Source organism: Ornithodoros turicata, chromosome 5, assembly GCF_037126465.1.
Source record: "Ornithodoros turicata isolate Travis chromosome 5, ASM3712646v1, whole genome shotgun sequence".
Lineage (NCBI taxonomy): Eukaryota > Metazoa > Arthropoda > Arachnida > Ixodida > Argasidae > Ornithodoros > Ornithodoros turicata.
Window position 1 is genome coordinate 2,817,888 of NC_088205.1, and position 23,064 is coordinate 2,840,951.

At 45.0% G+C, this 23,064-nt stretch overlaps 3 protein-coding genes and 1 long non-coding RNA gene across 5 annotated transcripts in view; 2 read left to right on the top strand and 2 right to left on the bottom strand.

Moving 5' to 3' along the window:
• The window catches only part of LOC135395266 (uncharacterized), a 174,064-nt gene that overhangs the window by 19,706 nt on the left and 131,294 nt on the right, over positions 1-23,064 (bottom strand). The window lies entirely within an intron of this gene.
• Positions 857-3,776, top strand: LOC135395257 (very long chain fatty acid elongase 7-like). Of its 2 annotated transcripts, XM_064626497.1 has the most exons (4): positions 857-901; positions 1,766-1,807; positions 1,937-2,082; positions 2,150-3,776. In XM_064626497.1, exon 4 carries the CDS (start codon positions 2,204-2,206, stop codon positions 3,047-3,049), a length of 846 nt encoding a protein of 281 aa, XP_064482567.1. In that variant the 5' UTR covers positions 857-901; positions 1,766-1,807; positions 1,937-2,082; positions 2,150-2,203; the 3' UTR covers positions 3,050-3,776. The 2 variants fall into 2 exon arrangements, with proteins under 2 accessions (XP_064482567.1, XP_064482568.1); XM_064626498.1 differs by lacking the exons at positions 857-901; positions 1,766-1,807 and having other exon boundaries at positions 2,066-2,082; positions 2,157-3,776.
• Positions 11,137-12,009, top strand: LOC135395143 (very long chain fatty acid elongase 4-like). The gene has a single exon (XM_064626389.1). The coding sequence runs from the start codon at positions 11,137-11,139 to the stop codon at positions 12,007-12,009; it is 873 nt and encodes a 290-aa protein (XP_064482459.1).
• LOC135395259 (very long chain fatty acid elongase 7-like) lies at positions 17,210-18,209 on the bottom strand. The gene has a single exon (XM_064626499.1). The coding sequence runs from the start codon at positions 18,126-18,128 to the stop codon at positions 17,247-17,249; it is 882 nt and encodes a 293-aa protein (XP_064482569.1). The 5' UTR covers positions 18,129-18,209; the 3' UTR covers positions 17,210-17,246.

Genomic DNA, 23,064 nt, shown 5'->3' on the forward strand with positions numbered 1-23,064 from the left:
TTTTCCCACGTCTGTCCAAGTCGTTTTAGCGAACGTTCAGCCATATTTTAGTGGCCGTTAGGCTTACCAGGGCGGACACGCCGGAACAGCCTGTTGGTTATAGTTTATTATTAGGTTAGTCCAAGCTCGGTGTTTGCATTCCCATGTCAGGTTAGTCTAAGTTCGCTGTTGGCACTTTCCCGCGGGCGTCTGCGCATAACATTTACTCCAGCAGTTTATTTTGCAACGGGGATCACTTTATTGCAGGTACTATCTCGAACAAGACGAAAAACGAAGCCTTTGTTGCGCAAGATTTACACGTTATGCTTCGTATTACTTCTCACCCCTCAGTTTCAGGGAAATGTTACAGACTCCGAATCTACACCTGCCCAGTTGCACTATATGTTCAATGAATAATTCTATGTTCGTCGCTCACAATGGAAGGCATTGTTTCCCAGCCGGTGAACCAGAAGAAAAATAAGCAATTACGGGTCCCATCCCTGTCGAGTGGTTTGGACGCCCCTACGGAGGAAACCCTTGCCACCTGAGGTAAATAAGGCACAGAATACGCGTCATAAAAAGCCATCTTATCTCTAAGATAAGAGAGCGCAATTATGCATCCACGGTTTTCAAATGCAAATGTTCTCGCGAATAAGGAAACTGGTGCAAAAACAAGCACATTAACAAGCACACACACACATACAGAAAACAAAACAAAAAAGAACCGCACATATTATACCGCGAAGCAGAGATAAGGCGCGGCACGTGTTTTGCTTATTGTCGTTCAAGCTTTCTGTCAACCGTAATTACGGAGTTAAACAAAAAATGTCGTGGCTAAAAGCACACGTTGCAAATGACTATATAGTCCCAAAAGAAACTTGGAAGCTAGAACACTCCCAGGACGTTGATGCCAACATACACGGTACGTAGTGACTTTTCTGCTTGAAAGTTGAGAAGGTTAGTGTGAGACACAAGAAATGGTGCAGTGTGCAATATCGTTGCAATCCCTGCTTCCACCTATGCATGCTAGTGGTATACGTTAGTCCTTGCTTGTGTTCTTAATCCGTGTTTGCACTTCAATGCCCAGCTCAACTGATTGTCGAATATGGTATCGGAAATCCGAAATTATTTCAGATTTCTGAGGAGCATAAAGATGTTGTGTATATGTTTATATATAGGTGATGTAGCGATTAAGGGTGTTGTTACGACCTGTGAAAGTTCGAACGTTAGAATCGTCATAGAGTGATTGCTCATTTCGGCCTGTATAAAAAGAACGGGGAGAACAGCATTGTAATTTTAACTAACTACAACAAGAACAGATAAATTGACGATGACGGGTGGGAAAACTCGCTACATCAGGTGCGGCCCACTACCCCAACGCAGAATGGACGGAATAAAATGACATGATTTATTTATTTATTTATTTACATACCCTCAAGGCCTTCGCCATGAACGACGATGAATTTTGTCCAAAGAGAGTTCACATATGAGGGAAATTATTGCTTGTACTTTGCTTTCGGGGCGAATGGGGTTTCCCCTCCCTCGAATCCTTTCGAAATGAATGGTGGCACATATGTGCCTGACTTTCGTGTTTCTTTTCTTTGTTTTTGAGCTCTGTTCGGGGTGGTTGCTTCAAGTGAGCATTGAATGCTTCCAAGAAACAACGGTAGCTTTCGAGAGGATTAGTCACTTGTATTATTCCACTCACGCTTAGGGAATTTTCCGACAGGACCTACGGTTATTGAAGTTTGCGAAGGGTGAATAACCCGTATTTCCCACTTTTCAGGGCCGGATACGGTGACATCTTGCACACCAAGAATTTTGTTTCGTAAGTAACGAAATCGTCTGATTTTGAAAATATACTGCAGAAAAGAGCCTGCCTGCGCGAAAACGCATTAGTTCGCACAGACAAAATAGCCTCGAATTTTGGAATTCACTGGAATGCTTCCACTTGCAGCACGACCCGTAAAAGTAAAAGCCACCGTGACATCGCCTGCGCCGGATGGGGCACTGGAAATAGCAATTTGCAGACTTTCTGAAAGCGTCAAGAAGCGTGAGATTGAAGATCTTTCGCCCATGTCACTCCTGTAACGTGTTTCAAAAGTGAGTTCCGATACCTTATATATCACTCTTTGTACTTGTACCTCGAATTCAGATATCTACAATTTAGGAATCAGACGATATCTGAGCGTCGGAACTTCGTGCTCGACTACGAAGCATCGTCATGCTGAACCCATTTCAAGCCGGGGATGCCATGCGCAAGAGGGGAGATCCACGCACGAGGGATATGTACCCAGTCATGACGAACCCGGTGTTTGTGTTCTCCCTCATCACCCTCTACCTGTTCTTTGTCAAGATAGCTGGACCGCGACTGATGAGCTCGAGAAAACCGTTTCAGCTGAAGACCCTCATTAGGATTTACAACATTGCGAACGTTGTTCTTAACGTGACATTCTTATGGACGTTTTTGAAGCACACGTACCTTCCAGGAGGAAAATACAGTCTCTTTTGTCAAGGGATTTCCGAAGACTATGACCCCTCAGAAGTTCAGGTATACAAGCGATTCAGCTGGTACTTGCTGGTAAGGTACGCCGACTACCTCGACACCGTGTTCTTTGTGATGAGGAAGAAGTACAATCAAGTCAGCCACCTCCACGTCATACATCATACCCTCGTTGTATTTAATGCCTGGTTTTGGTTCTTGTACGCGCCAGAAGGGCAGCCTGCACTGGGCCTTTGCATGAATGCCTTCGTTCATGTCGTTATGTATTCGTATTACTTCTTGTCCACGTTCGGTCCCGAGGTGAGGAAGTACCTCTGGTGGAAGAAATACCTGACTACCATGCAGATATCACACTTCGTCATATTTCTCGCGCACATGTGCATTCCGTTCTTCGTTGACTGTGGGTTTCCCAAACACCTCATTCCTTTCGCGCAGCTGCAAGTACTCCTGGTGCTGGGATTATTTGTGAACTTTTACTACCACACTTACGCCAGAGGCAATGGGGTCACTGCTCCAACGGGAAACATTGCCCGTTGTTGTCCGACGGAACACGAGAAGCACCTATGAAAAGTTCACCAGACTCGTACGGATAGAAGCGCCGAGAAGTAAAATACGCCAGGTTCAACACTACACTCTAAGAAAAAAAGGAGGAAAACGGGGAGTAATTGCAGCTTGTACTCCCCTAGATTGCAATTACTCCCCATTTTAGTTCCTTAACCCGACATTTAGTCCCGACATTTACTCCCCAGGACTGCAAATTGTCACTGAACTTCGCGAATGGTCTCCTGAATGCAACAGTCTACGTCAATATGTGCCCTTGGTCAATTTGATGGCATAAGGCTGTGTAACTCAGCCAACGTAGGAATTTTCCAGCCACACAGAGCAAGAAACAGTTAGCGCAACTTTCTTCGCAAATTGCGCCCTATGTATGGCGCAAGATTTTATATAATCCGATATATCACGGTTGACGGTTTCCTTCAAAGTATTTTCATGCATGCAAGCGGATTATGTACCTGGGACTCTTACAACGGCGCATGAAACGCAGTCTCCACTTTGTGACATTCATTTACTCCCGTGCATTTACTCCCGAAAGGGACTATTTTTTGTGACAGTGCATTTAGTCCCCAAAAGGAGTAAAAGTACTCTTTTTTTTTTCTTAGAGTGTACCATGTGGTTATAGTAAGAGTTTCGATGTACGTAAACATATGTGTGCTTTAGTGTCCATGTTTGTTCTGCTGAAAACCGAATAAGTCGATAAGTTGCTAAGTAAAAAATAAAAATAAATGTGGAGAGGTTGAAAACAGACTTCATACCTAATACATTAGGCAAAATGTGACTCTGTACAGTCCGGGATATCTGATGGGTATTGGCGGAGTTATATTGCCTGAGTTTGTGAAGGGAGCGCAAAATTCCCATGGTGGTGAGACTCCAAAGTGTTATCTCAGGTGCCGCATGCGAATAAAATGCCATAAAGCTTTCTCCTTTGCCTTTTTGGCACCCGAGCATGAATTGGTGGCAACGGGCAGACACCTCAGCACGTCGGGCACATGGGGACGTCAGCTTCAATAACTGTTCACTACCAGTTTCGGCCTCAGAATGTCGATTACAAATACGCCGAATCCTCCACAGCGGCACCCGGCAGTTTCAAGAGGGCGCTGTCCGACAAAACAATCATCTCCGGTACGTCGAGCCGTCGATGGATTTCGTTGCCACACACCAAATTTCTGCACCGAATACGGCTTAAAGGGGCACTGAAATGCAACCACAAGTCCACGTCAACAACAACATAGATGAATGGATGATGATGATGATGATGTGGGACGTTTCCCTGCGTTGAGCGCAGGACCTTATCCCATTCCAAAAAGGTTCACATGAAAGAATGAAGAAGGAAGGAAGACACAACAAACAAAATATCTACAAAACACAACAAAACAAAAGAAACAAACAAGCAAACAAACAAACAAAAGAAATCCCTACAGTTCTTGAAGGAGGCCGGTGGCCCTCAGAAAGGAAAGAAAAGCGCGAAGCGCGCGGCAGTGCAGTCCACATCAAATTACGTTACAGGCAGTGCTAATTTCGCGCTTGTGTGTCGTAATTCAATACTTTTATTCCTTTACGAATCTACAGTCAGAATTACACCGCACTCTTTCTTGCCTGGGTAATTACGTAGTAAAGGTCGCTTCAGCTCGTGCATCGGGTATACATCGAGTGCTTTTACTCCATGCTGCGCATTGGAGTCACTACATAGGGGTACAGAGTACATTCGTTGTCCGCGCCGGAGCCGCCGCTCGGTGTCCGCGATTGGGCCGATCGTGTCACGTGGTTTCTCCTTTCAAGAACGCGCAGTCCATGTTGATCCATGTTGAGTCACCTCCCTCCAAAACCAGTTTCTTCGGTTGCGAGCGGGCTCGACTGCGCGCTGTTCTCCGACGGAGAAGGGGGAGATTGGAGTCCCGTTGCTAGGCGACGCAGATGATGTAGCCAAGATGGCGACCTCGCTCGCCGGCGTGGCTCAGTGTCGCTACTCTGCTCCCTATTTAGTGACTCTACTGCGCATGAACGGGCATGCCACTCCATGGAGCAGTTCCGGCGAAAAAAAAATATATAGCGCGACTTACGAAGTACGTTGGCGACGCTGTCCGAAGGAAGTGAAGATAATTGTTGTCACGAGAACATTCCCAAGCCGCACAATATACCGAAAGTTGAGTGCAATAGGGGTGGACGGTATGTGTCTTATCAATGTTTTTTAGTTTCAGGAGTCTGTTCAAGGCCTTTCACCCACCCGTCCACCCCTATTGCACTCGACAGTGCATTGTGCTGCTTGGGTTTGGGATTACTGTTGTGGGCTACAATTCAGTAAATCGGTACTGAAAAAAGCAGCAACGCCTATAATGCCGCGAATGTATACAACGCTATACGACAGGACCCATTCTGCATCCACACGCGAACGATAGGCATGCGCACGCTTCTCCTGCTGTTATCCCCCCTTTGTTTTTTTTCCTTTTCGTCTTATAAATACACCCCCGCCTCCCCAGAAAGGCGCTTGCGGAGCGTATTGTCGTCCTCCTTCCCTTCATTGTCCCTCTTTTACGTAGTTCCGTGTTTGTTGCCGAGTGTGGTCCGAGTAATTTTGCCCGTATGAAGGCTCTTTAGCGCTTCTTTGATATCTTGGCACGAAACGCAGGCAGTTTAGCGCTCGGAGAGCACGGAGAACACTTATTTTGCATTCATGACTGCGTATTGCCGAGAAGACACAAATGCAAAAAGAGATGATGATGACGTGGGATGCTGATTCTCTTGTGTAATTCGAGATGCGGTAACATGGTGATTAAGGTTTATGTTTAGAGGGCATTCAGAGTGCCGTACACATACCCCTTAATCGACCATGCTTTCAAGTCATGGTCGCCTGACCGGCATGTACCAGCAAACCTACTTAAGCGGTTGACCTCCTGCTGCTGAGTGGTACCACGCTACCAGAAAGTTGGCAACAGTGGACGGCAGTGATGGGAGGTAGTAAACTACGTGTAGTTTAGCTACAGTTAGGCTTCGTTACAGTAGTTACTGCAGTAGCTGGGTTACTGCCGGCTATATACTACACTCTAGGAAAAAACGGGTGTGCAAAGGTGGTAACTTCTATACTTACTACCTAAGTCAACATAGCGTTTGAGGAAGGGTGCAAAAGGGTGGCAAAAGCAATTATCTTTATACATTCATATTGCTACAAAAGGGCGTACGCCCCACTCGCTCAGCGAATCAGAAGCGATAACCCTATCATTCGTAGGTAGCAGACGTAGAACTTTGCAGCCTATTAGGCACAAGTTCCTGACTTGTACATATTTGGAGTATTGCATTTAAAATACTGCATTTTAAATACAGTTTGCTTTATTTTGGTACTCTGCTCAATACTTTTTGTTTTGTGTATTTGTACTCTTTCTAAATTCATTTTACGGTATTTTCTACTCAATACTCTAATTATATATTTTGGATCTCCCTCTCAAACTCTCTGTGTCTCGTCTTTCCATTATCTTGCTTGTTCACTGGAAATTTTCTGAGTCCCTCGGACTTGACCCGGATAGTGACTCTAGACCCGGACATTGACCCTTCTTGGAAGTCACCGTTTAGAGATTTTGCCCCATATGTACTAATCCTTGGCCAGTGAGGGTTCTGTTATGTGTGCCCTGACGCGATGACGCCAAGTTCTGACCTCGCCGAGCAGGGACCTGCCAGAAGTTTGCTTTGTTCTGGGTCACATATATACTTAGTGGAGTTATGTCGTATCTCTTTGTCATCTTTTTGGGACTTGTGTTTAGATTACTCCTATCACTCAGAGACGGCTTGCGTAGTACGCGGGGTTTAGGTGATTCATGTCACATGGCGGCCACTTGCCGCATTTACCAGTGACTGGTGACTTTTTGCGTTCAAGGATAAATAGTATCTTAATTGTATTTCAAATTCTTTTTGAAGTATTTTGTACGCTATCTTAATTACTTTAATTTTCATGTATTTATACTCTATCTTAATTACTTTAATTTTCATGTATTTATACTCTATCTTAATTACATTCTAACGTCAGTATTTATTGTTATCTTAAATATATTTTTGAGTGCCTTGTACATGTCTGGGCGCAACAGATGTGACAACTATTACCTCCTAAACGGAGTAACTGCTCCACCCTTTTTTTCTGAGAGAGTACGCTTTAAACTTTCCCTTCTATTCGTTTGATGGCTGTCCTTCTGGCTCACTTTACAATCCAAAAGCGAAACGGGCAGCGCTTCCAGGAGCAGGTAAGGTCATCAGGAACACTTTGAAGGAATACATTGTGATTTGCGTGCTCCACCTTTCACTATCGGGCAACCGAAATAGGTTTTCACGCAGGTCCTTCGATGGACAGGTTTGCACGCCTCCGCAAGTCAGTTTTGTTAGAGGATGTTGTACAGTGATCTCCCGTTGACCTCTGGGGGTGCCGAGCTTCCAAAGGGGGTAGGGGGTGTATGTTTAATGGCTATTGGGTTATCAGTACGTGTATTGGTAGCCGAGCTGTACACATTGATCAATCTTCGTAAGGAACCCTGAGACTGGGCAAAAACATACTAAACAGGATTCATAAGGACTAGTCAGGGTTCGTTATGAAGACCAATTATCACCAGCTCGCCTGCTTTCTCGCCGCTGTTTATTGAACAATCTCAAAGATTTTGAGGGGGGCGCCAAAAAGAAAGAAAGAAAGAAAAGAAACAGAACAGGGAGCGACACCCCGATGGTGAGGGCTGTTGTGAAATCACTGTTGATTCAATCTCCACGTTGTTGCCCTGCTGGCTAATTCGAAAGGTTACTAGAGCATGAAGTGTACCCAAGCTGTAGGTATACCTTTGGGCTCGTCCCGTATAAGGCAGTGACCTGTAAGGGAAGTGACGTTGGGGAAGCGTGTACGAGAGGCGAGTCTTTCCTTCGGTACTCTTGTAGGGTACTCCCAACATCATGACATGGTAACTTCAACCGCGCGTATTCTCTTATGGTGTTCCAAAGGCGACTAAGCAGAAGGGTGTCCTACCACATAATCTGTCCATAGATGATAGAGTGCCACACGAACACAATCTATTTATGCGTATCCTCTTCAGACGCCAGCAATAAGTTTACCCGACATTCTTGTATAGAAGCAAATTGAAAGCATGTCCAACTACAGATCCCAACGCCACGGACACAATGACGCCTCCAACTTGGGGGCAGGGCATCTATACTTAGACACGGTCGTCCACGCGAGGGAGACTGAAGGTATACCCTAAAGCGACAGAGGTGCAATCTCAGAAAATTTATCTGTTCGATAGCATGAGCCCTCAGTGTTCTACGTTACATTGTTAGTCCCAGTTACACTCATAGTTTGTTTAGAAAATGAAAACTGAGAATTGCGGGCAACACTGTGTCGACGTGGTCACCAACTGCGCATTGCTGCTCAGGTCAACACTACCTATAGATGGAGAAAGCCTGCGTAGTCGTCTCCGTGACGTAGCAACAAGAGTCAGCCAATGAGGATCGCGTTTTGAACTGGCGTTGCCAATCGCGAACGTGCTTTCAGCGGTCGTAGCCATGGACATGAGCCACCGTTAGCCTCATGGGCAGCCACTGTCGTCTGCGAGTACTAAACGTCCCCGCGTACTAAATGGGAAAACAAAATAAAGCGCAAAATCGTCCTATATTTTCCTCGACACTTATTTTCTCGAAAATGTATTTCACCATCTCATACACTGTTAAAATAGAACTTCACCACATAGCACGCTCCTAGCCAACCACCATACCGAATGATATCATTCTCTGTCATGATTGGTTTAAAACAAGGGGAGGAGCCTATCTGGGACAAGCATAATGCGTCCCAGATAGGCGCCTCCTCCCATTTTCAGCAAATAAGTACACAGGATGATATCATTCGGAATGACGGTTGGCTAGAAGCGTCCGATGTGGTGAAGTTCTGTTTTAACAGTGTACACAGACACATACACAGGCACAGTTTTTTTTTTTTTTTTTTTTTTCATTTTAACACTCCTAATGCTAACGCATTAAAATACATGAAAGAAGGACAGGTCGACTCACCTTGTTCATGACCAATTACATGGACTCAGCTGGAGTCACCAACCTCAGCTTCGCCTTTTATCTGGAACCAGGGAATATCATACCCTGCTGAATATGCAGAAGGGCGATCCAAGTAAAACACAAAGTACACGCGTTCGGCGACCGTGGTTTCCTTTTGTGACTGTCGTGGCCTATGTGGCAAAACCGACCACGGTCTCCAGCCACAACTGTCGGCGCTATCTGCGAAGTTATTTAAAATGTGACCCACTGTTTTGCAGCACAGTTGCCAGATATGCGTCAAACGTCACGTCAACGTCGTTAAACATACAATTACCTTACTGCTGATCCCCAACACTTATAAATTACTCACTACCGAGAATCGACGGGGTGTACCCTTCGGGTCGTTTATCTTAAGAGTATCCTGCACTCATATTTCCACGAGCTGTCATTTCATTGTGAAGATGCGGGGTCTTACGAGAACGATGACGTAAAACCAACAACGCAAAATGTAATCGGGGAAACAGCAACGAAACAACAAACCGCTAAAGCGGGGGAAAAAACCATGCTCTCGGATCGTAAACAACGTTTACTTCTCAACTTGATTACATACAATGCCCTTTGCGAGGGTGTTATACGGCTTGTGACGTGTGCTGAGCTTTCGGCGGGCATTAAAAAGCCCTTCGGTGGCTCAATCGTTCCGCAGATCGACCACTGGCGGCGCTCACGAACAATTGTTCAGGTGTCGTAGGAATACTGCAGGGACCTCTTTTTTGTTAACTGTAAGTAGACCCCCTTTCTATAGACTCGATCCTGGCCTATGTCTTTGCAATGTAATTCTATAGAACAGGAAATTGTTTTTAAACTGGATTCTTCGATATTTCTTTTCTTGGTTGCTTCAGTGGCATTTTATTTATTTATTTATTTATTTGTGGTACTTCTGGCATAATGGCGTAGAATATAAGTCATTGGGACATCTTGAACAAAAGCAAAGAAAGAAGAAATACGTAAGAGTAGAAGGAAGACTCGGTGTCAAGTTGCCGGTGATGAGTAGATCATAGAGTGATATTAAACGGTAGGAGCAACTTATTTATTTACACATGGTAACAAGACTTTCGTCCACGAGACTGCACTTCTTTAGGTAACATGAACAAGTGCAGTCTCGTGCACGAAAGTCTTGTTTACCATGTGTAAATAAATAAGTTGCTCTTACCGTTTAATATCACATTTTAATATCATTCTTTGATCACTCTTTGAAAAACTAGTTGCTAAAAAATTAATGTGTCTATTTAGCGTTTACATATACGATTCCTCCTTGTTAACACATGCGATCACTGAAAAGATGGCTGCTGAGCATAAACCCCCGAATAGAACGAGGCCGGTCTTAATCAAGATCAAGTCGGTCTTTCTTTGTACTTTCGTGGAACATACATCTTTTTTAGAAATCTTGCTGGAAGTACGGTTTAGAAATCGCCGCCCTAAGCGCGCTGGAGTAACCTGTCCAATATTTGACAAACCTCTCCACATTCTCCTTTCTTTACACCCTTTTCCCTTTACCCTTCCCCCCCCCTTTTTACACCCTTTCGTTACAAGTTATATGTTGACCTAGGTGGTAACTATAGAAGTTACCACCTTTTGACACCCCCTTTTTTTTTTCTTAGTGTGCATAGTGCCAACCACCGTGTAGGTCCGTCCGTAACTTCGTAGGACCACTTGACACTACGTGATCGCCAGACTGTGTTTGCGGTACCCTGATATTGTGTGACTATGCGAGAAATTAAATGACTACCATAGCTAGCTGTAGATGTCGTACATTGTTAACAAAATTTTCATGCAGGCTCAATTAAACGATTTCACAACAATAGTAAAGGCTTTCAATAAGACTTGAAAGCATTTCAAAAAGACTTTCACCAAAAATGAATTTAATTTTTTTTTTCTTTGGTTCCAGTATCACATGTCCCCTGCATTTAGATTTTGATTATTCAGCTGTACGTTTGTAAACGCCATGCATAAATGTTATTTTCGTAAATATTCTCGTTTTCGTCATTCCCACTAGGGAATCGGACGATACCGTCCCACCACAAAGAGGCACCGTCATGCCGAACCTCGTCGACCTCATCCAAGCCGGGGAGGACATCCGCAAGACAGGCGATCCACGTACTAGGGACACGTTCCCCGTCATGATGAACCCAGTCTTCGTATTCTTCTACATCACCCTGTACCTGTACTTCGTCAAGATAGCTGGACCGCGCCTCATGATGGAGAGAAAACCGTTTCAGATCAAGACCCTTATCAGGGTGTATAACCTCGCAAACGTTTTAATCAACCTGAGGTTTATGTGGGTATTGCTGAAGTACACGTACCTTCCGGGCGGAAGGTACAGCCTGTTCTGTCAGGGTATCTCCGTGAGCCACGACGCGGTAGAAACGGAATTCTTCGGACAATTCAGCTGGTACTTCCTGATACGATTCGTTGAGGCCCTGGATACCGTCTTCTTCATCCTGAGGAAGAAGTTCAACCAAGTCAGCCGGCTTCACGTTATCCATCATACGCTCGTCGCGTTTAACGCGTGGTTCTGGTTCCTGTTCGCGCCGGAAGGACAGCATCTATTCGGTGTATGCATGAACATGTTTGTTCATATCGTCATGTCTTCGTATTACTTCTTGTCAACGTTCGGTCCCGAAGTGACGAAGTATCTTTGGTGGAAGAAATATCTGACGCTGATGCAGATTTCGCATTTTCTCATCTTCATCGCGCATATTTGTATTCCGCTTTTCGTCGACTGCGGTTTTCCGAGACGCCTCGTTCCTTTCGCGGTGGCGCAAGTATTTCTCGTCTTGGGATTATTCAGCAATTTTTACTATCACAACTACATCAAGCGGAGTGACAAGATAAGAAACGGTGCAGCGGCGCACGTCGTCAATGGTTGTGGTTTAGAACGCAATAATCATGTAAAAAAGGATAATTAACTAGTGCAAAGGGACGTTCAAGGAAGCGGGAATCAAAATCTCTACAGGTTATACTGTTACCTGAACAAATCAGGTGCGACGACCTTGGTGGTGGCGACCTTGGCGCGATACGTGAGGTCGAGAACTGTTGTAGAAAAATCTGAATGTATTCTAAACTGTTCCACTTGGCTCGAATCTGGTCGATATTATTTCACGCTGATTTCCCTGTGGTATATTTTCTATGTCACTATATAATGTGTTCATGTCCATTACCGCAATACCTAGCTGTGGCCGAACACTTCATGTCATCGTTGTCACGTGTCTATTATTGTTGTTGTTTGTTACACGTCCATTGCTGTTCAATACACCCCACTGTACGTACTTTCTTGTTATCATAAAATTCTTTGTATTGTTGTCTTTTACTGGCTGACTCCATTTGACTGGCTGCACCACGGTGTATGCCCCGTCATATTTCCTAGCTCACGCAGAGTGAGAATGCACGGATACGACCAGCACAAAATGTTCACAAGATACCGTGTTCTGATTCTTTTACCCTGGTGCAGCCGCCAGGCTATCAAAACTATAAAATCATCTCCAAACATATATTGGGAATAGCAGAGTGTTAGTAGACCGTTGATAACGTCACACCGTAACGCTACCGTACCTACCGGAACCAATGTAAGCGTGCATGACTCAGAATCTTATCAGTTGATTGGGTACGGTGGACACGGTACTTCGGAAGCCACGTTATCAACGATCCGGCCTGTTTCACAGTATACCGTTCGTCGTCCGTGTGCTTCAATAATAGAACCATAGGCCATTCGAGCCCCGTAGGTTCTAATGGGTCCGTCTTGGCCCCGGCAAAAACACGGACGAGAAAAACGGTCGTGTAAAACAGGCGCAACACTCACTAATGATGATTCTGGTTTTCCTGGCGCACGAGCGACGAAGGCCACACTCACTAATGCCGTCGAGTCTTCTGACGCATGAAGAGCGGCCACAGCGAGCGCTGCCGTGACATATACAGTAACGTCTGGTTGATTCTTCGCAGAATCATCTGTCCACCAAACTGCGCTACGATTCTCACATGATAATGTCCTTCGCGACGTCAATAGCGCGAACGGCGACTCCGAAGGGCGTCGATAGTTAGCACGTTTTCCCGGAGCGCTCGCCGCTATGTGTCGCTGTTGACGTCACTCTTCAGTACGTTCCCTTGGTCCCCGTTCGTTTCAATTATTGCCATGGCACCTATATGGTGGCGCACATCCTCTGATTTCGAAGCTTCTGCAGCCCATCACGTTTTACACTTGATGCTTTCAATGGCTCGAGTGCCAGAGGATCGAGAAGATACGAAGAAGCACCAGAGACAAACAACAACAACTTTATTACGCAATGATGAATGGGGAGTTTCATCGCCAGGGGGCGATACTCTACCCCATTGCTGGTGGTGATGTGGGGAATGAAATAATGAACTCCCTTCACAATATGGTTCGAAAGCATGAATTAGATATTGTCACCTCCATTGGTCTAGAGAATATCGGATCCGAAAGCTGCCGTGACCACCACCTCGCAGCTCTCGCGAACACCGTGAAGAAGTAACGTAAGTTGTAGAGACTGAACGAAGCGTCAATTAAGATCAGTACAACATTGAAGCCTCACCATCGCCCAAGCAACGAACTGAAAGACGGCAGTCACCGAAAAAGCAGTTTTTTTTTTTTGCATGCCGTTTTTTTCTGTTTTATTTATTTTATTTATTTATTTTTGCTTCTTTTCGCACGACGCCGGGCATGCACGTCTACTTCCATCGCCCGCAAGCAGCGCCACCTCTTGCGTCATCGAGCGGGAACTCGCCATATTATTATTGAATCATTACAGCCTCGCGCACCGCCTCGTGACCTCTGTGCGTGCAATAATGGGATTGTAACAATAAAAACAACTAAGTCGAGCAACCCCCTCATGATGTTATGCAAACAATCACGTGTTTCTTCAATGGTTGTGGTTGTTAGGGTACAGTAGAAATAACTTGGAGGAAGACGAGTGCAATAATTGACAAGACGAGCGGACTATACCACATTAGTTTATTAAGGACGAATACAATAGTTTAAATAAAAACAGAGATAACAAGCTCACAAAACCCCTTCCCAACTTGCTCGATTAAGTGAACCCATAGAAACCACATTCCTGAAATGATAAGTGGATATTTGGTAGTATATGCGCGCAGCAGACAGCTCAATATATAGGCCATTTCAACGATGATGTTATCGAGCTCTTCTCTAAGATAGGAGACCGTCGCGAAACTACCACCTTAAAGAAAACTTTGCTGAAGAAGCTCGACGAACGCTACAGAACGCCTTCGAGTTGTTGCGTATTTATACACCACGCTGATGATTTGTAGCGCCATTATTGCAGCGCCGCTAGATGGACACGGGAGCGATATGCTTGAATGTCGCCTGTACCGTAGAGCGGAAAAAGCTGAAAAGCAATGCGTTATTTGCTGACTCCAAAAATCTTGTTTCAAGAGTACTGCAGGGCGTGGCGAAATCCTCCACCAGTCGTCTCCAGCTATACAACGAACCAACCTGCAGTATCGAAAAGTCCCATCGTCCTAATTCACTGGTTCCCCGGACACTGTGCTACCAGTGGCAACGGGCTTGTGGACCAGGCAGCACAAATTCCTTAAGAGGCCTAATCATAAAATGTACTCTGCGACATCTGAGTGAGTGAGTGAGTGAAAAAGAAAAAAGAAATGGAGAAAATTGGCACCACCAACGTGGAAGCCGGCTACTCCATACATCTGACATCTGACACAACATCTGACATCTGACGGAAGCTACTTGCTTGCCTCCTCCCCGGTAACAGCGGCGTTCCTGCGTAAAATAGTTGTTGGCTCGACAAATTGGCCAGCACGCGAAACCTTGGAGGAAAAGCGGAACGCGTGGTCACCTGCCGACGATTTTTGTCGGCAAACACTGAAAGGCGCCCTCGGTGAACTAGACCATCGACCCTTCAGTGTTGAGAAGGTACTGGGGAGTTGGCGAAACCATGCACTTCCGCCAACCTGCGCTCTGTGCCCCACCTCAGGGACATGCGGAATCTCACTGCTCGACACCTAGCTAGCAGTGCTCAGAGCTCTCACCGATCAAGCGTCATGGAGCCTCTGTTCGGAAAAAATAAATAAATAAATAAACGTGCAGGTAACGACTTTGATGTACAGGGCCCAATAACATTCAGTTAGATTGTCTACATTCCGCTTTCCAAATTCTTTTTATTTTTATTTGCTTTTTACCTTTGCCAATGGGGACCGGATCCCTGTCTAAGTTCAATGAACTGATCGCATTACTAATATTCATTTCACTTTTGTAAATCAATATGGCGGCGATGTTCGGAAGGGCAGCTGGATGATATCTCAGGAAACAGAGAGGTGTAGACCACCCGGCGTAGATAGATCTACGCGAGAGCCCCGATTTGGGAGCTCCTGATATTTCGAGCAGACACTGTTCTGAAATTAAAAGACCGTCAGTCTTTTCCCCAAGCAATATGCTTCAGTGTCGCTGTTCTACCAGCGCAAAGAGTCGTCGTCTATTTTAGTGCTTTGCACGATTCATTTCTCTGTGCAGAGCTCGCGGAAATGCAACAGGTTATGTGACAGTTATGCAGGACGCACAACAGACAGGAATTTCCGCATGAGATGTCAGCTGCCCAAAAAAGCAGAACGCTGGCGTAAAAGAGCGCTGGGGATTTCCCTTCGGCACACGGAAGTCACAGAAGGCGAGTAGGAAGCTCTCATCCCAAAATATACTTTCGTTCGCAGTGTCACTAAAAATGAAGCGGCCCCAAAATGTACATTTCTCTTTCATGCATGAGGGGGAAGAACGCCACCAGTTCCGACGGGGAAGTAATCCGCCGTCGGACGTCAATCACTCTCGGCAAAGCTCGAATGAAATCTACATCTATTTCTGGGACGTAGTGCATCAGAAGAGAGAGAGAATATTAGGTGTTCCGTAGTGCGGGCACTCAGAATAGAACGGACTATTTTGATTGATTGATTGATTGATTGGAATAAGAAAAAAAATAGAGATATTAGTTCCAAACTACTCGGGACTTGTTACTCCAGGACGCGTTATTTAGGGCTCATTATATGAACCAGTGTGGATTCAAAGTGTATTGCTTGAAACGTACGATTGCTTGTACTGCTTTTCACATAGTGATTAGATTATGAAGCTACAATTGATGGATTGAAGGTAGGCATCAAAAGTCCTGATTGGAGTCGTCTACATTGAAAATCAAAAGAAAAGAGGTAAAGGTACTGATCTTTGATTAATTTGGGACTAACATCTCCGGCTTTTTTTTTTTTTTCTTTTACCAATCGATCAATTAATCTCTAGTAAAATTCGATACGCAAGTCAACTCCATGGGAGTGAATGAATTATGCGTTCCATCGTACACAGCAAGAGGTACATGATAATGACGGCATGAATTCTTTCAACGCTGGTGTTGTGGTACACAACCTAATTGTATGAAGCTCGAAAAATAAGTATTTAGCATAGGTAGTCTTTCCTAAGTTAGTCGCACTTATGTTGTTGTTTGTTGCGTTACTTTGAATGAGAAAACTCATGTAACAAAACTGTTCCATTGACAACGATAAATAACGATGTAGACTTTATTGGTTTCAACATGGACGACCAGTATTGCGCTTATATTTTGACCGATGCACATACTTAGATGCATGCAATGACTAATTTACATGCCAACGTACCAGAAGGACGACATGAAAGTACTTTCGAAATGCGCACTCACATTTTTTTTATAGCAGGACTGTTATGTAGAAGACGTATTCCAAGTGGATCGTCAAGATGCCACTAATCGCAACGAATGCATACATCTCATCTTCCATAACTTTTCTAGGAATACATTCGATCTCCTATAGCTGCCTACCGCTAACAGACAAGCATCTTTTTTCAAATCATTTATGTCTGGACGATACGACAGCTATCGCATCATCTTCTTCTCCATCTGCAAACACTAAACAGGTGAAGAGGAGCCAAATGTGCAAGCATACGCCGGTACGCAGCTGCACCCCGCCTTCTAAGTACAGTGTAGTAAAGATGAATGCATTTTCTTCACAAAAGTGTTCGAGGAAAAACACATAAAGTGTCTATATTCACATATACCACCACAGTGGTCGCCATCACATCCCTTCCTGAGAAGAAAGTTTCTCGAGAACAACCCTCCAAGAGCAATTTTCATCCATGGGACAGTTACGCCTTCTTCGGTCGTTCCGTGTGCTGCTTACCGGTGGTGGCTTGCATCGTGCACATGTTGTCAATCATACGGACTGGGTTCTTTAGTACTCTCCTCTTCATGTATTCGTGGATGTAGAAGTTGATGAAGAGCACAAGGCCGAGAGTGCCTTGAGCGAACGCCATAACAATCAGGATACGGGGGTAACCGCAGTCGTAGAACACTGGGATCAGGATGTGGCACAACAAGACTACGAACTGCGTGATCTGGAGCGTTGTGAGGTACTTCTTCCACCAGAGGTACTTCTGTACAGCTGGTCCGAGAGCAGCCAAGAAGTAGTAAGAGTACATGATAACGTGCATGCAAGAGTTGACGCAGAGTCCTAGAAGGACTTGGCCATCGCCACCGAATGTCATCCACAGCCATCCACTCCAGACAACGAGTCCATGGTGGGAGACATGCAGGGCAGAGATGTGAGAGAACTTCTTACGCAGAAGGAAGAAGAACGTATCCAGAAAATCGCCAATCCTCACAAATAGATACCACCAGGAGTAATCGAGGATCGCCAAGGAGTGTTCATCTGTCGAGTGTGTCATACCTTGACAGAAGAAGCTGTACCCGCCTTTCCAGTAGGAATGCTCGAAGAACTTCACCATGAAGAACGCGTTGAGGAGGACCATTGTAAAGTTGTAGGCCATAATGGCCGGCTTCAGGCTGTATGGTTGGCGATCCCTCATGAAACGAGGGCCCGCCGACAGCACGACGTAGAGGTACAATCCCAGGACGACAACGATGAAGCGGATGTCCCCGACGAACAACATGTTTATCGTTCGGGGATCACGCTTGTCCATTAAGAATTTCCACGCATCCTGCACAGTCTTCGGAAGAAGGGTCTCCATGGCAAAGGTGACGACTCAGACCTGTGTCGATGCACGTCTGTGTCGATGAAGTGATTTGTTGGAATTTGAGTGCCGTGCTGCTGAGTCCTTCTGCTTCCTACGGGGCTACATTGGGGTCGGTGTGGAGAGGAGGCGCTCTAGTAGGAAGGGAAAGTGAAAAGCGGATGACCAAGTTTCCTAGGTCGCACTTTCGATTTCGTTGGCTGACTTCTGTTATGAAAGAGATGCGAGTCCCGGCTATGATGTCGGCGAGGAAACAGAACGTTATATTGTTCTGAAAGTGGCGCTCTACTGAGCACGCGGGCATTGTTTCTATAGCTGGTTGGAGAGAAAGACGATTTTATGTAAATCAACGTCATGTACGAAGCCCAGCACTCATCAATCGGAGAGGCGCACTTTGTCAGTGTAGTAGATCGCTATTGTTCCGAGCAATTTTTGCCGTCATCAACAGCCCAGCGATGAGCGAAGCGTATCGTACCTTGGATGAGACTGAAGGTTATAAACAGCATCGTACGAGGATTGTGTAGTAACCTTGAAACACTTGTGAACCATCACAGCCCTGTACTGATCGAAGAATAATAAACACTCACATTTAAGAAGTAAAAAAAAGACGAGTGCAAGCACGAAGAACTTTTTTTTTTTTCACATGCTCACATTCACCGGTTTGACGCCATTTCTTAGTCGTTAGAACTACACCAATAACTCCGATGAATGTTTTTTCTGCAAGAAATACACCAGACTCAGAGGGCGACAAACCAGGGAGTTCCATGCAAGCAGACACAACAAAGACTAAACTTACAAAACCTTGCGTGTAACCTAACACATCTCATATAGTATGTTATCCCTGTATCTGTGCAAAGTTGATGCGGCGAACTACACTGTAAACTTTTTCACACCTTTAAAGGTGTGCGCTATGAACATTCAACCTGTTTGCGTAACATTGCATCTCCAGGATGATATTTTACAAAATTTGGAAAGCATCACTAAAGATCAAGTGTCAGTGCAAATCTTGATTTCATTATGTCTTGGATATCGTAGGTACGAGCTAATGCATATATGCATCGCTATCGATAATCGAGCACGCGCAAGTGTCTACAATACTGTTGAACAATGTTGAGATGTTGCAAGACTGAATTTTTGGAGGACAGACAACACTCGAGTAAAGAAAATTTGTGCGAAACCTTGCTCCATTATGATGTTACCAAAATTACACCTAAAAAGGCGTGCGCCATGCACGTTGTTACACCTTTAAAGGTGTGAAAAGATTTAGAGTGTACACGAAAGGAGAGGAAAGTAAAGGGGACAAAACAAAGCAGCACACTTTCGACATCCCACAGAGCACTCTCTTCGTATGGGCGGAGAAGGGCCGGTGGGCCAGCAACCCACTTCTTCAACAGTTGAGCAACATCACGATTAAACGCTCGTCTTCGAGACTTCGCCGTCGTCAAGCAAACCGGAAGGAGCGAGCAACCTTGACCAAGAGAACGTTATGTGAGCGCAGGGCGTTGAACGTCACAGTGTTCCTTGCGTTTCGGTCGACGCCCGTAGAGTTTATGGTTTGTGACAAGCACATCAGTACCAAAACAACGTTCACGCGGAAGACTTTTGGGTGTAACGACGCCAAAGGCATAGAGACGTGACATACCCCTATAGCATCATGTGCATAGACGTTGTCCGTACCTCGCCCACAATGTCTACATTCCCGTCGTGCTTCTCAACTTCTTTAAACAGTAAGCTGTGACGGAAGATTCTTCAATAATGACGTTGATATTTTTGTAACGATGCGAGACAGGTCAGGAGTTCAGCCATTATGTGTGGTGGGCGTCACGACGAGACACGTCTTGCGATGTATCATCTATATAGGAACACAATATTGACTGGACGTGGTCCGCGATGCATGTTTCAACAATGATTAGCGAATAGAGTGGGATGTTTGAGAAGGCACCACGCATGACTGATAAGGAAAACAAAAAAACAGAACGTGTACATGAAAAGTAAATGACAAGCCCGCGAGATAAGGTGAAAAGAATGACGATTAACCGGTTAGGAAGCATGAGTGATTTAAGCGGATGACGACTATTCATTCATTATTATCATCATTATTCATTCACAATTATTCATGCTGTTTTTTTCGTCTTTCTTTATTTATAATTACAATTACAGCACTAAGTACTTTACAATTTGCAGTACTACGCTCACGTGATGGTGATGGTGATGGATAGAAAAAACATGGGGAGGGGAGTCACGACTAAATCGGACTGGCTACCCCAGTACACCTATGTAGAGCGAAAAAAAAAGGGGGGGGGAATCGGAAAAGGGGAATGGTGAAAGAAAACGAAAAGCCACAGTCAAGCCGAGAGTCAAACACTGTGCTCACTAACACTAAGCTCATCATGTGGGGTAGTTGGTAGCTCACACGCAGCACAATGCAATTTTTCCTGTCGTTTCTTGAGTCTATGTTACTTGTGCCACCCGCTGGGAGGTAAACCCCAGAATCGGGTGACTAAAACGGGGAGCAATTGTAATCTAGAGGTGTACAAGCTACACTTCCTTCCCAATTGACCACTTTTTACTTAGGGTGTAGTGTCGTTCCTGATGGCACAAATAGGTGTTCCAATAGGAGAGGCCTTTCCCCTCTTTCGGTACGACTTGGCGTAAAATAAGGGAACGAGGAACAGAGCGTGGTGCTTATGAAATGCATGACCTCGTAATACCTTTCGGGCACTGTACGTGGGTGACAGCGTACTTAGCACTGGTGCCTGTAGTTTGATACTTCAGGAAGCAGGAATCCCTGAAAAGGATCGCTGTAGAACCTTGCTGAACTGAAAAACGCAAAAGTGCTAGCGCCACCACGCACGCACCAAAATTCCTTGTTATAGTATGTCTTTCTGAGATTATATTGGAACTCATCCATCAAGTTTTTCACTGGAAAAGGCACCCTTGTATCAAAAGGTAGGTTTAATCGCGTCAGAAGCGCCTGCGGAAGGGGATCACAGAGAGGCCAGATTCGTGTCACCTCAATCGCTAGGTGATCAGCTCACCGAACCCTTCACAAAACCACCGTGTTTCAAATGATTTGGCAATCTTTTCTCGCTGACACGAAGTAACCTCTTTTCTCCAGCGGTGCAAAGCTACCATCGTGGTCCGCTGACCCAGAGAAAGTCAAGGCTTGACGCATGAACGGCACACAAAGCTATGTTGCAATATCATTTACGCAGGGCGAGATGTGGTTGAGTCGGTGAACTGGGTGTAGTGTGCAGCACTGCATCGCATTGAAAACGGCATTAATCGCTGCGCTTAAAAATCCAGGAGTGAATTAGTTAACGATGGAATAGAAGAATCCCTGTGTCAAGCACCGTGGGTTCTTCGCCGTGGTGAATTTTTTCCCCGAGACATTGCAGACGACAAGTTTTGAAACTAAGGGTTTTGTGGGTTTTGTTGATCAACTGCTTGCGTGTTTTTTGATAGCTCTGGGTTTGCAAACGTTTTTTTGTGGGAATCACGACCAACCACTAATCATAATCATCGCCATCATCACCATCTTCATCGTCGTCATCGGTAATAGCCAACAAAATCATCATCATCAGGATCATTCCAGGAGTTTACCACCAATGTGTCTCGCGCAAGTGATGTAGTGGAGTTGCTGGCCTCACACTAGTGAAGCCAAAATCTCACTTTCATTTTCCTTCCAATCAATCAATCAGAAGGTACACACGAAGACATACACATTTGAAGCCCGACATTTCGGTGGTGGATATCTATCCTGCGTCGTTAGGTATAGACGCGCGATAGTTCATACAAAACTTCTTTATGTTAAATGGCGGCTAAACTATTTGCAGGTTGAGTTCAATACATGCCGGAACCGTTCAGTGGCTACGGCCACGGGACCGGGCTACGGACAATTCATAACACTGCGCAAAATAGATTTCGTCATCATTCGCTACAGGTGGCAGCCTCGCTTCAGAAGAATTGTCTTCAACGACAGCGGCAGTACGGCGGAAAGACGTCGAATGATGTGGTCGTACAGCTTGGGACAAAAGTTTACGGAACACAGCACTTGCGTATTTCTTCATCACAGCGGTCTCGTGCTTGCTATCAAGGGGAGCTCAAATAAGAAACGGGTGACCGGTTATCCTGTCCATCTCCTTGTATGTGTGTCCGCTCCTGTTGGCTGCTTGGGTGTCACCCCAATGAACAAATGCGAGACACCGGTGTTCCGTAAACTTTTGTCCCAAGCTGTACCGTCGTACACATATACAAAGGAAGACGGTAAGCACAGAACGTGTACTTTATTTACTTATTTATACTTCCAGCGCGAGAGCACAATAGAAGGCGTGGATGATCAAGTGAACCACAGCAAATTGACGCCATACAGTTGCAAGGCAACTGTAGCATCTAAATAAATAAGAAACAAATAAGTGAATGGGCATTACACAATTATTTACTCACGCTTAGTATATTAACAGAATCAATACACATACGGGAATTTACTTTTTACTTGTCGGACCTCGCTACCATAAGCGGACTGGAGTAGCCGGGGGCAACATCTCTATATTTTTTTCTTTTTTGTACCAACCAACCTACTTCCTACTTGCGTCATCAAGTACCAACACCACCTCCAACGGAACACCTGCTTATAAGCTTTCTCCTTAAAGCTGAGAAACATTCATTGTCATTATTACGATTTAAATTATTTAGCTCGAATTAGTTAAATTATCCACCAATTTTTTAAATTATACGCCGGTGAGAAAGCAACGTTAAAGCGGAGCTCCGCATAATTCAAGCACTCCTTGATATTGCAAAAAAGTTGTGCTACTTTTATGCAGACTGTCAAGTCAGTCGGTCTGAGAAATGCAAGTATAATCATCCACAACATCAATTAGACAGCCACGAAAACGAGAAACTTGAACCGGCAAGCGTGCATTTCGCGGCATAC

Coding starts and splice junctions, on each gene's coding strand:
- LOC135395257 (XM_064626497.1), top strand. CDS start 2,204: ATGCTGAACCCATTTCAAGCCGGGGATGCCATGCGCAAGAGGGGAGAT.
- LOC135395143 (XM_064626389.1), top strand. CDS start 11,137: ATGCCGAACCTCGTCGACCTCATCCAAGCCGGGGAGGACATCCGCAAG.
- LOC135395259 (XM_064626499.1), bottom strand. CDS start 18,128: ATGGAGACCCTTCTTCCGAAGACTGTGCAGGATGCGTGGAAATTCTTA.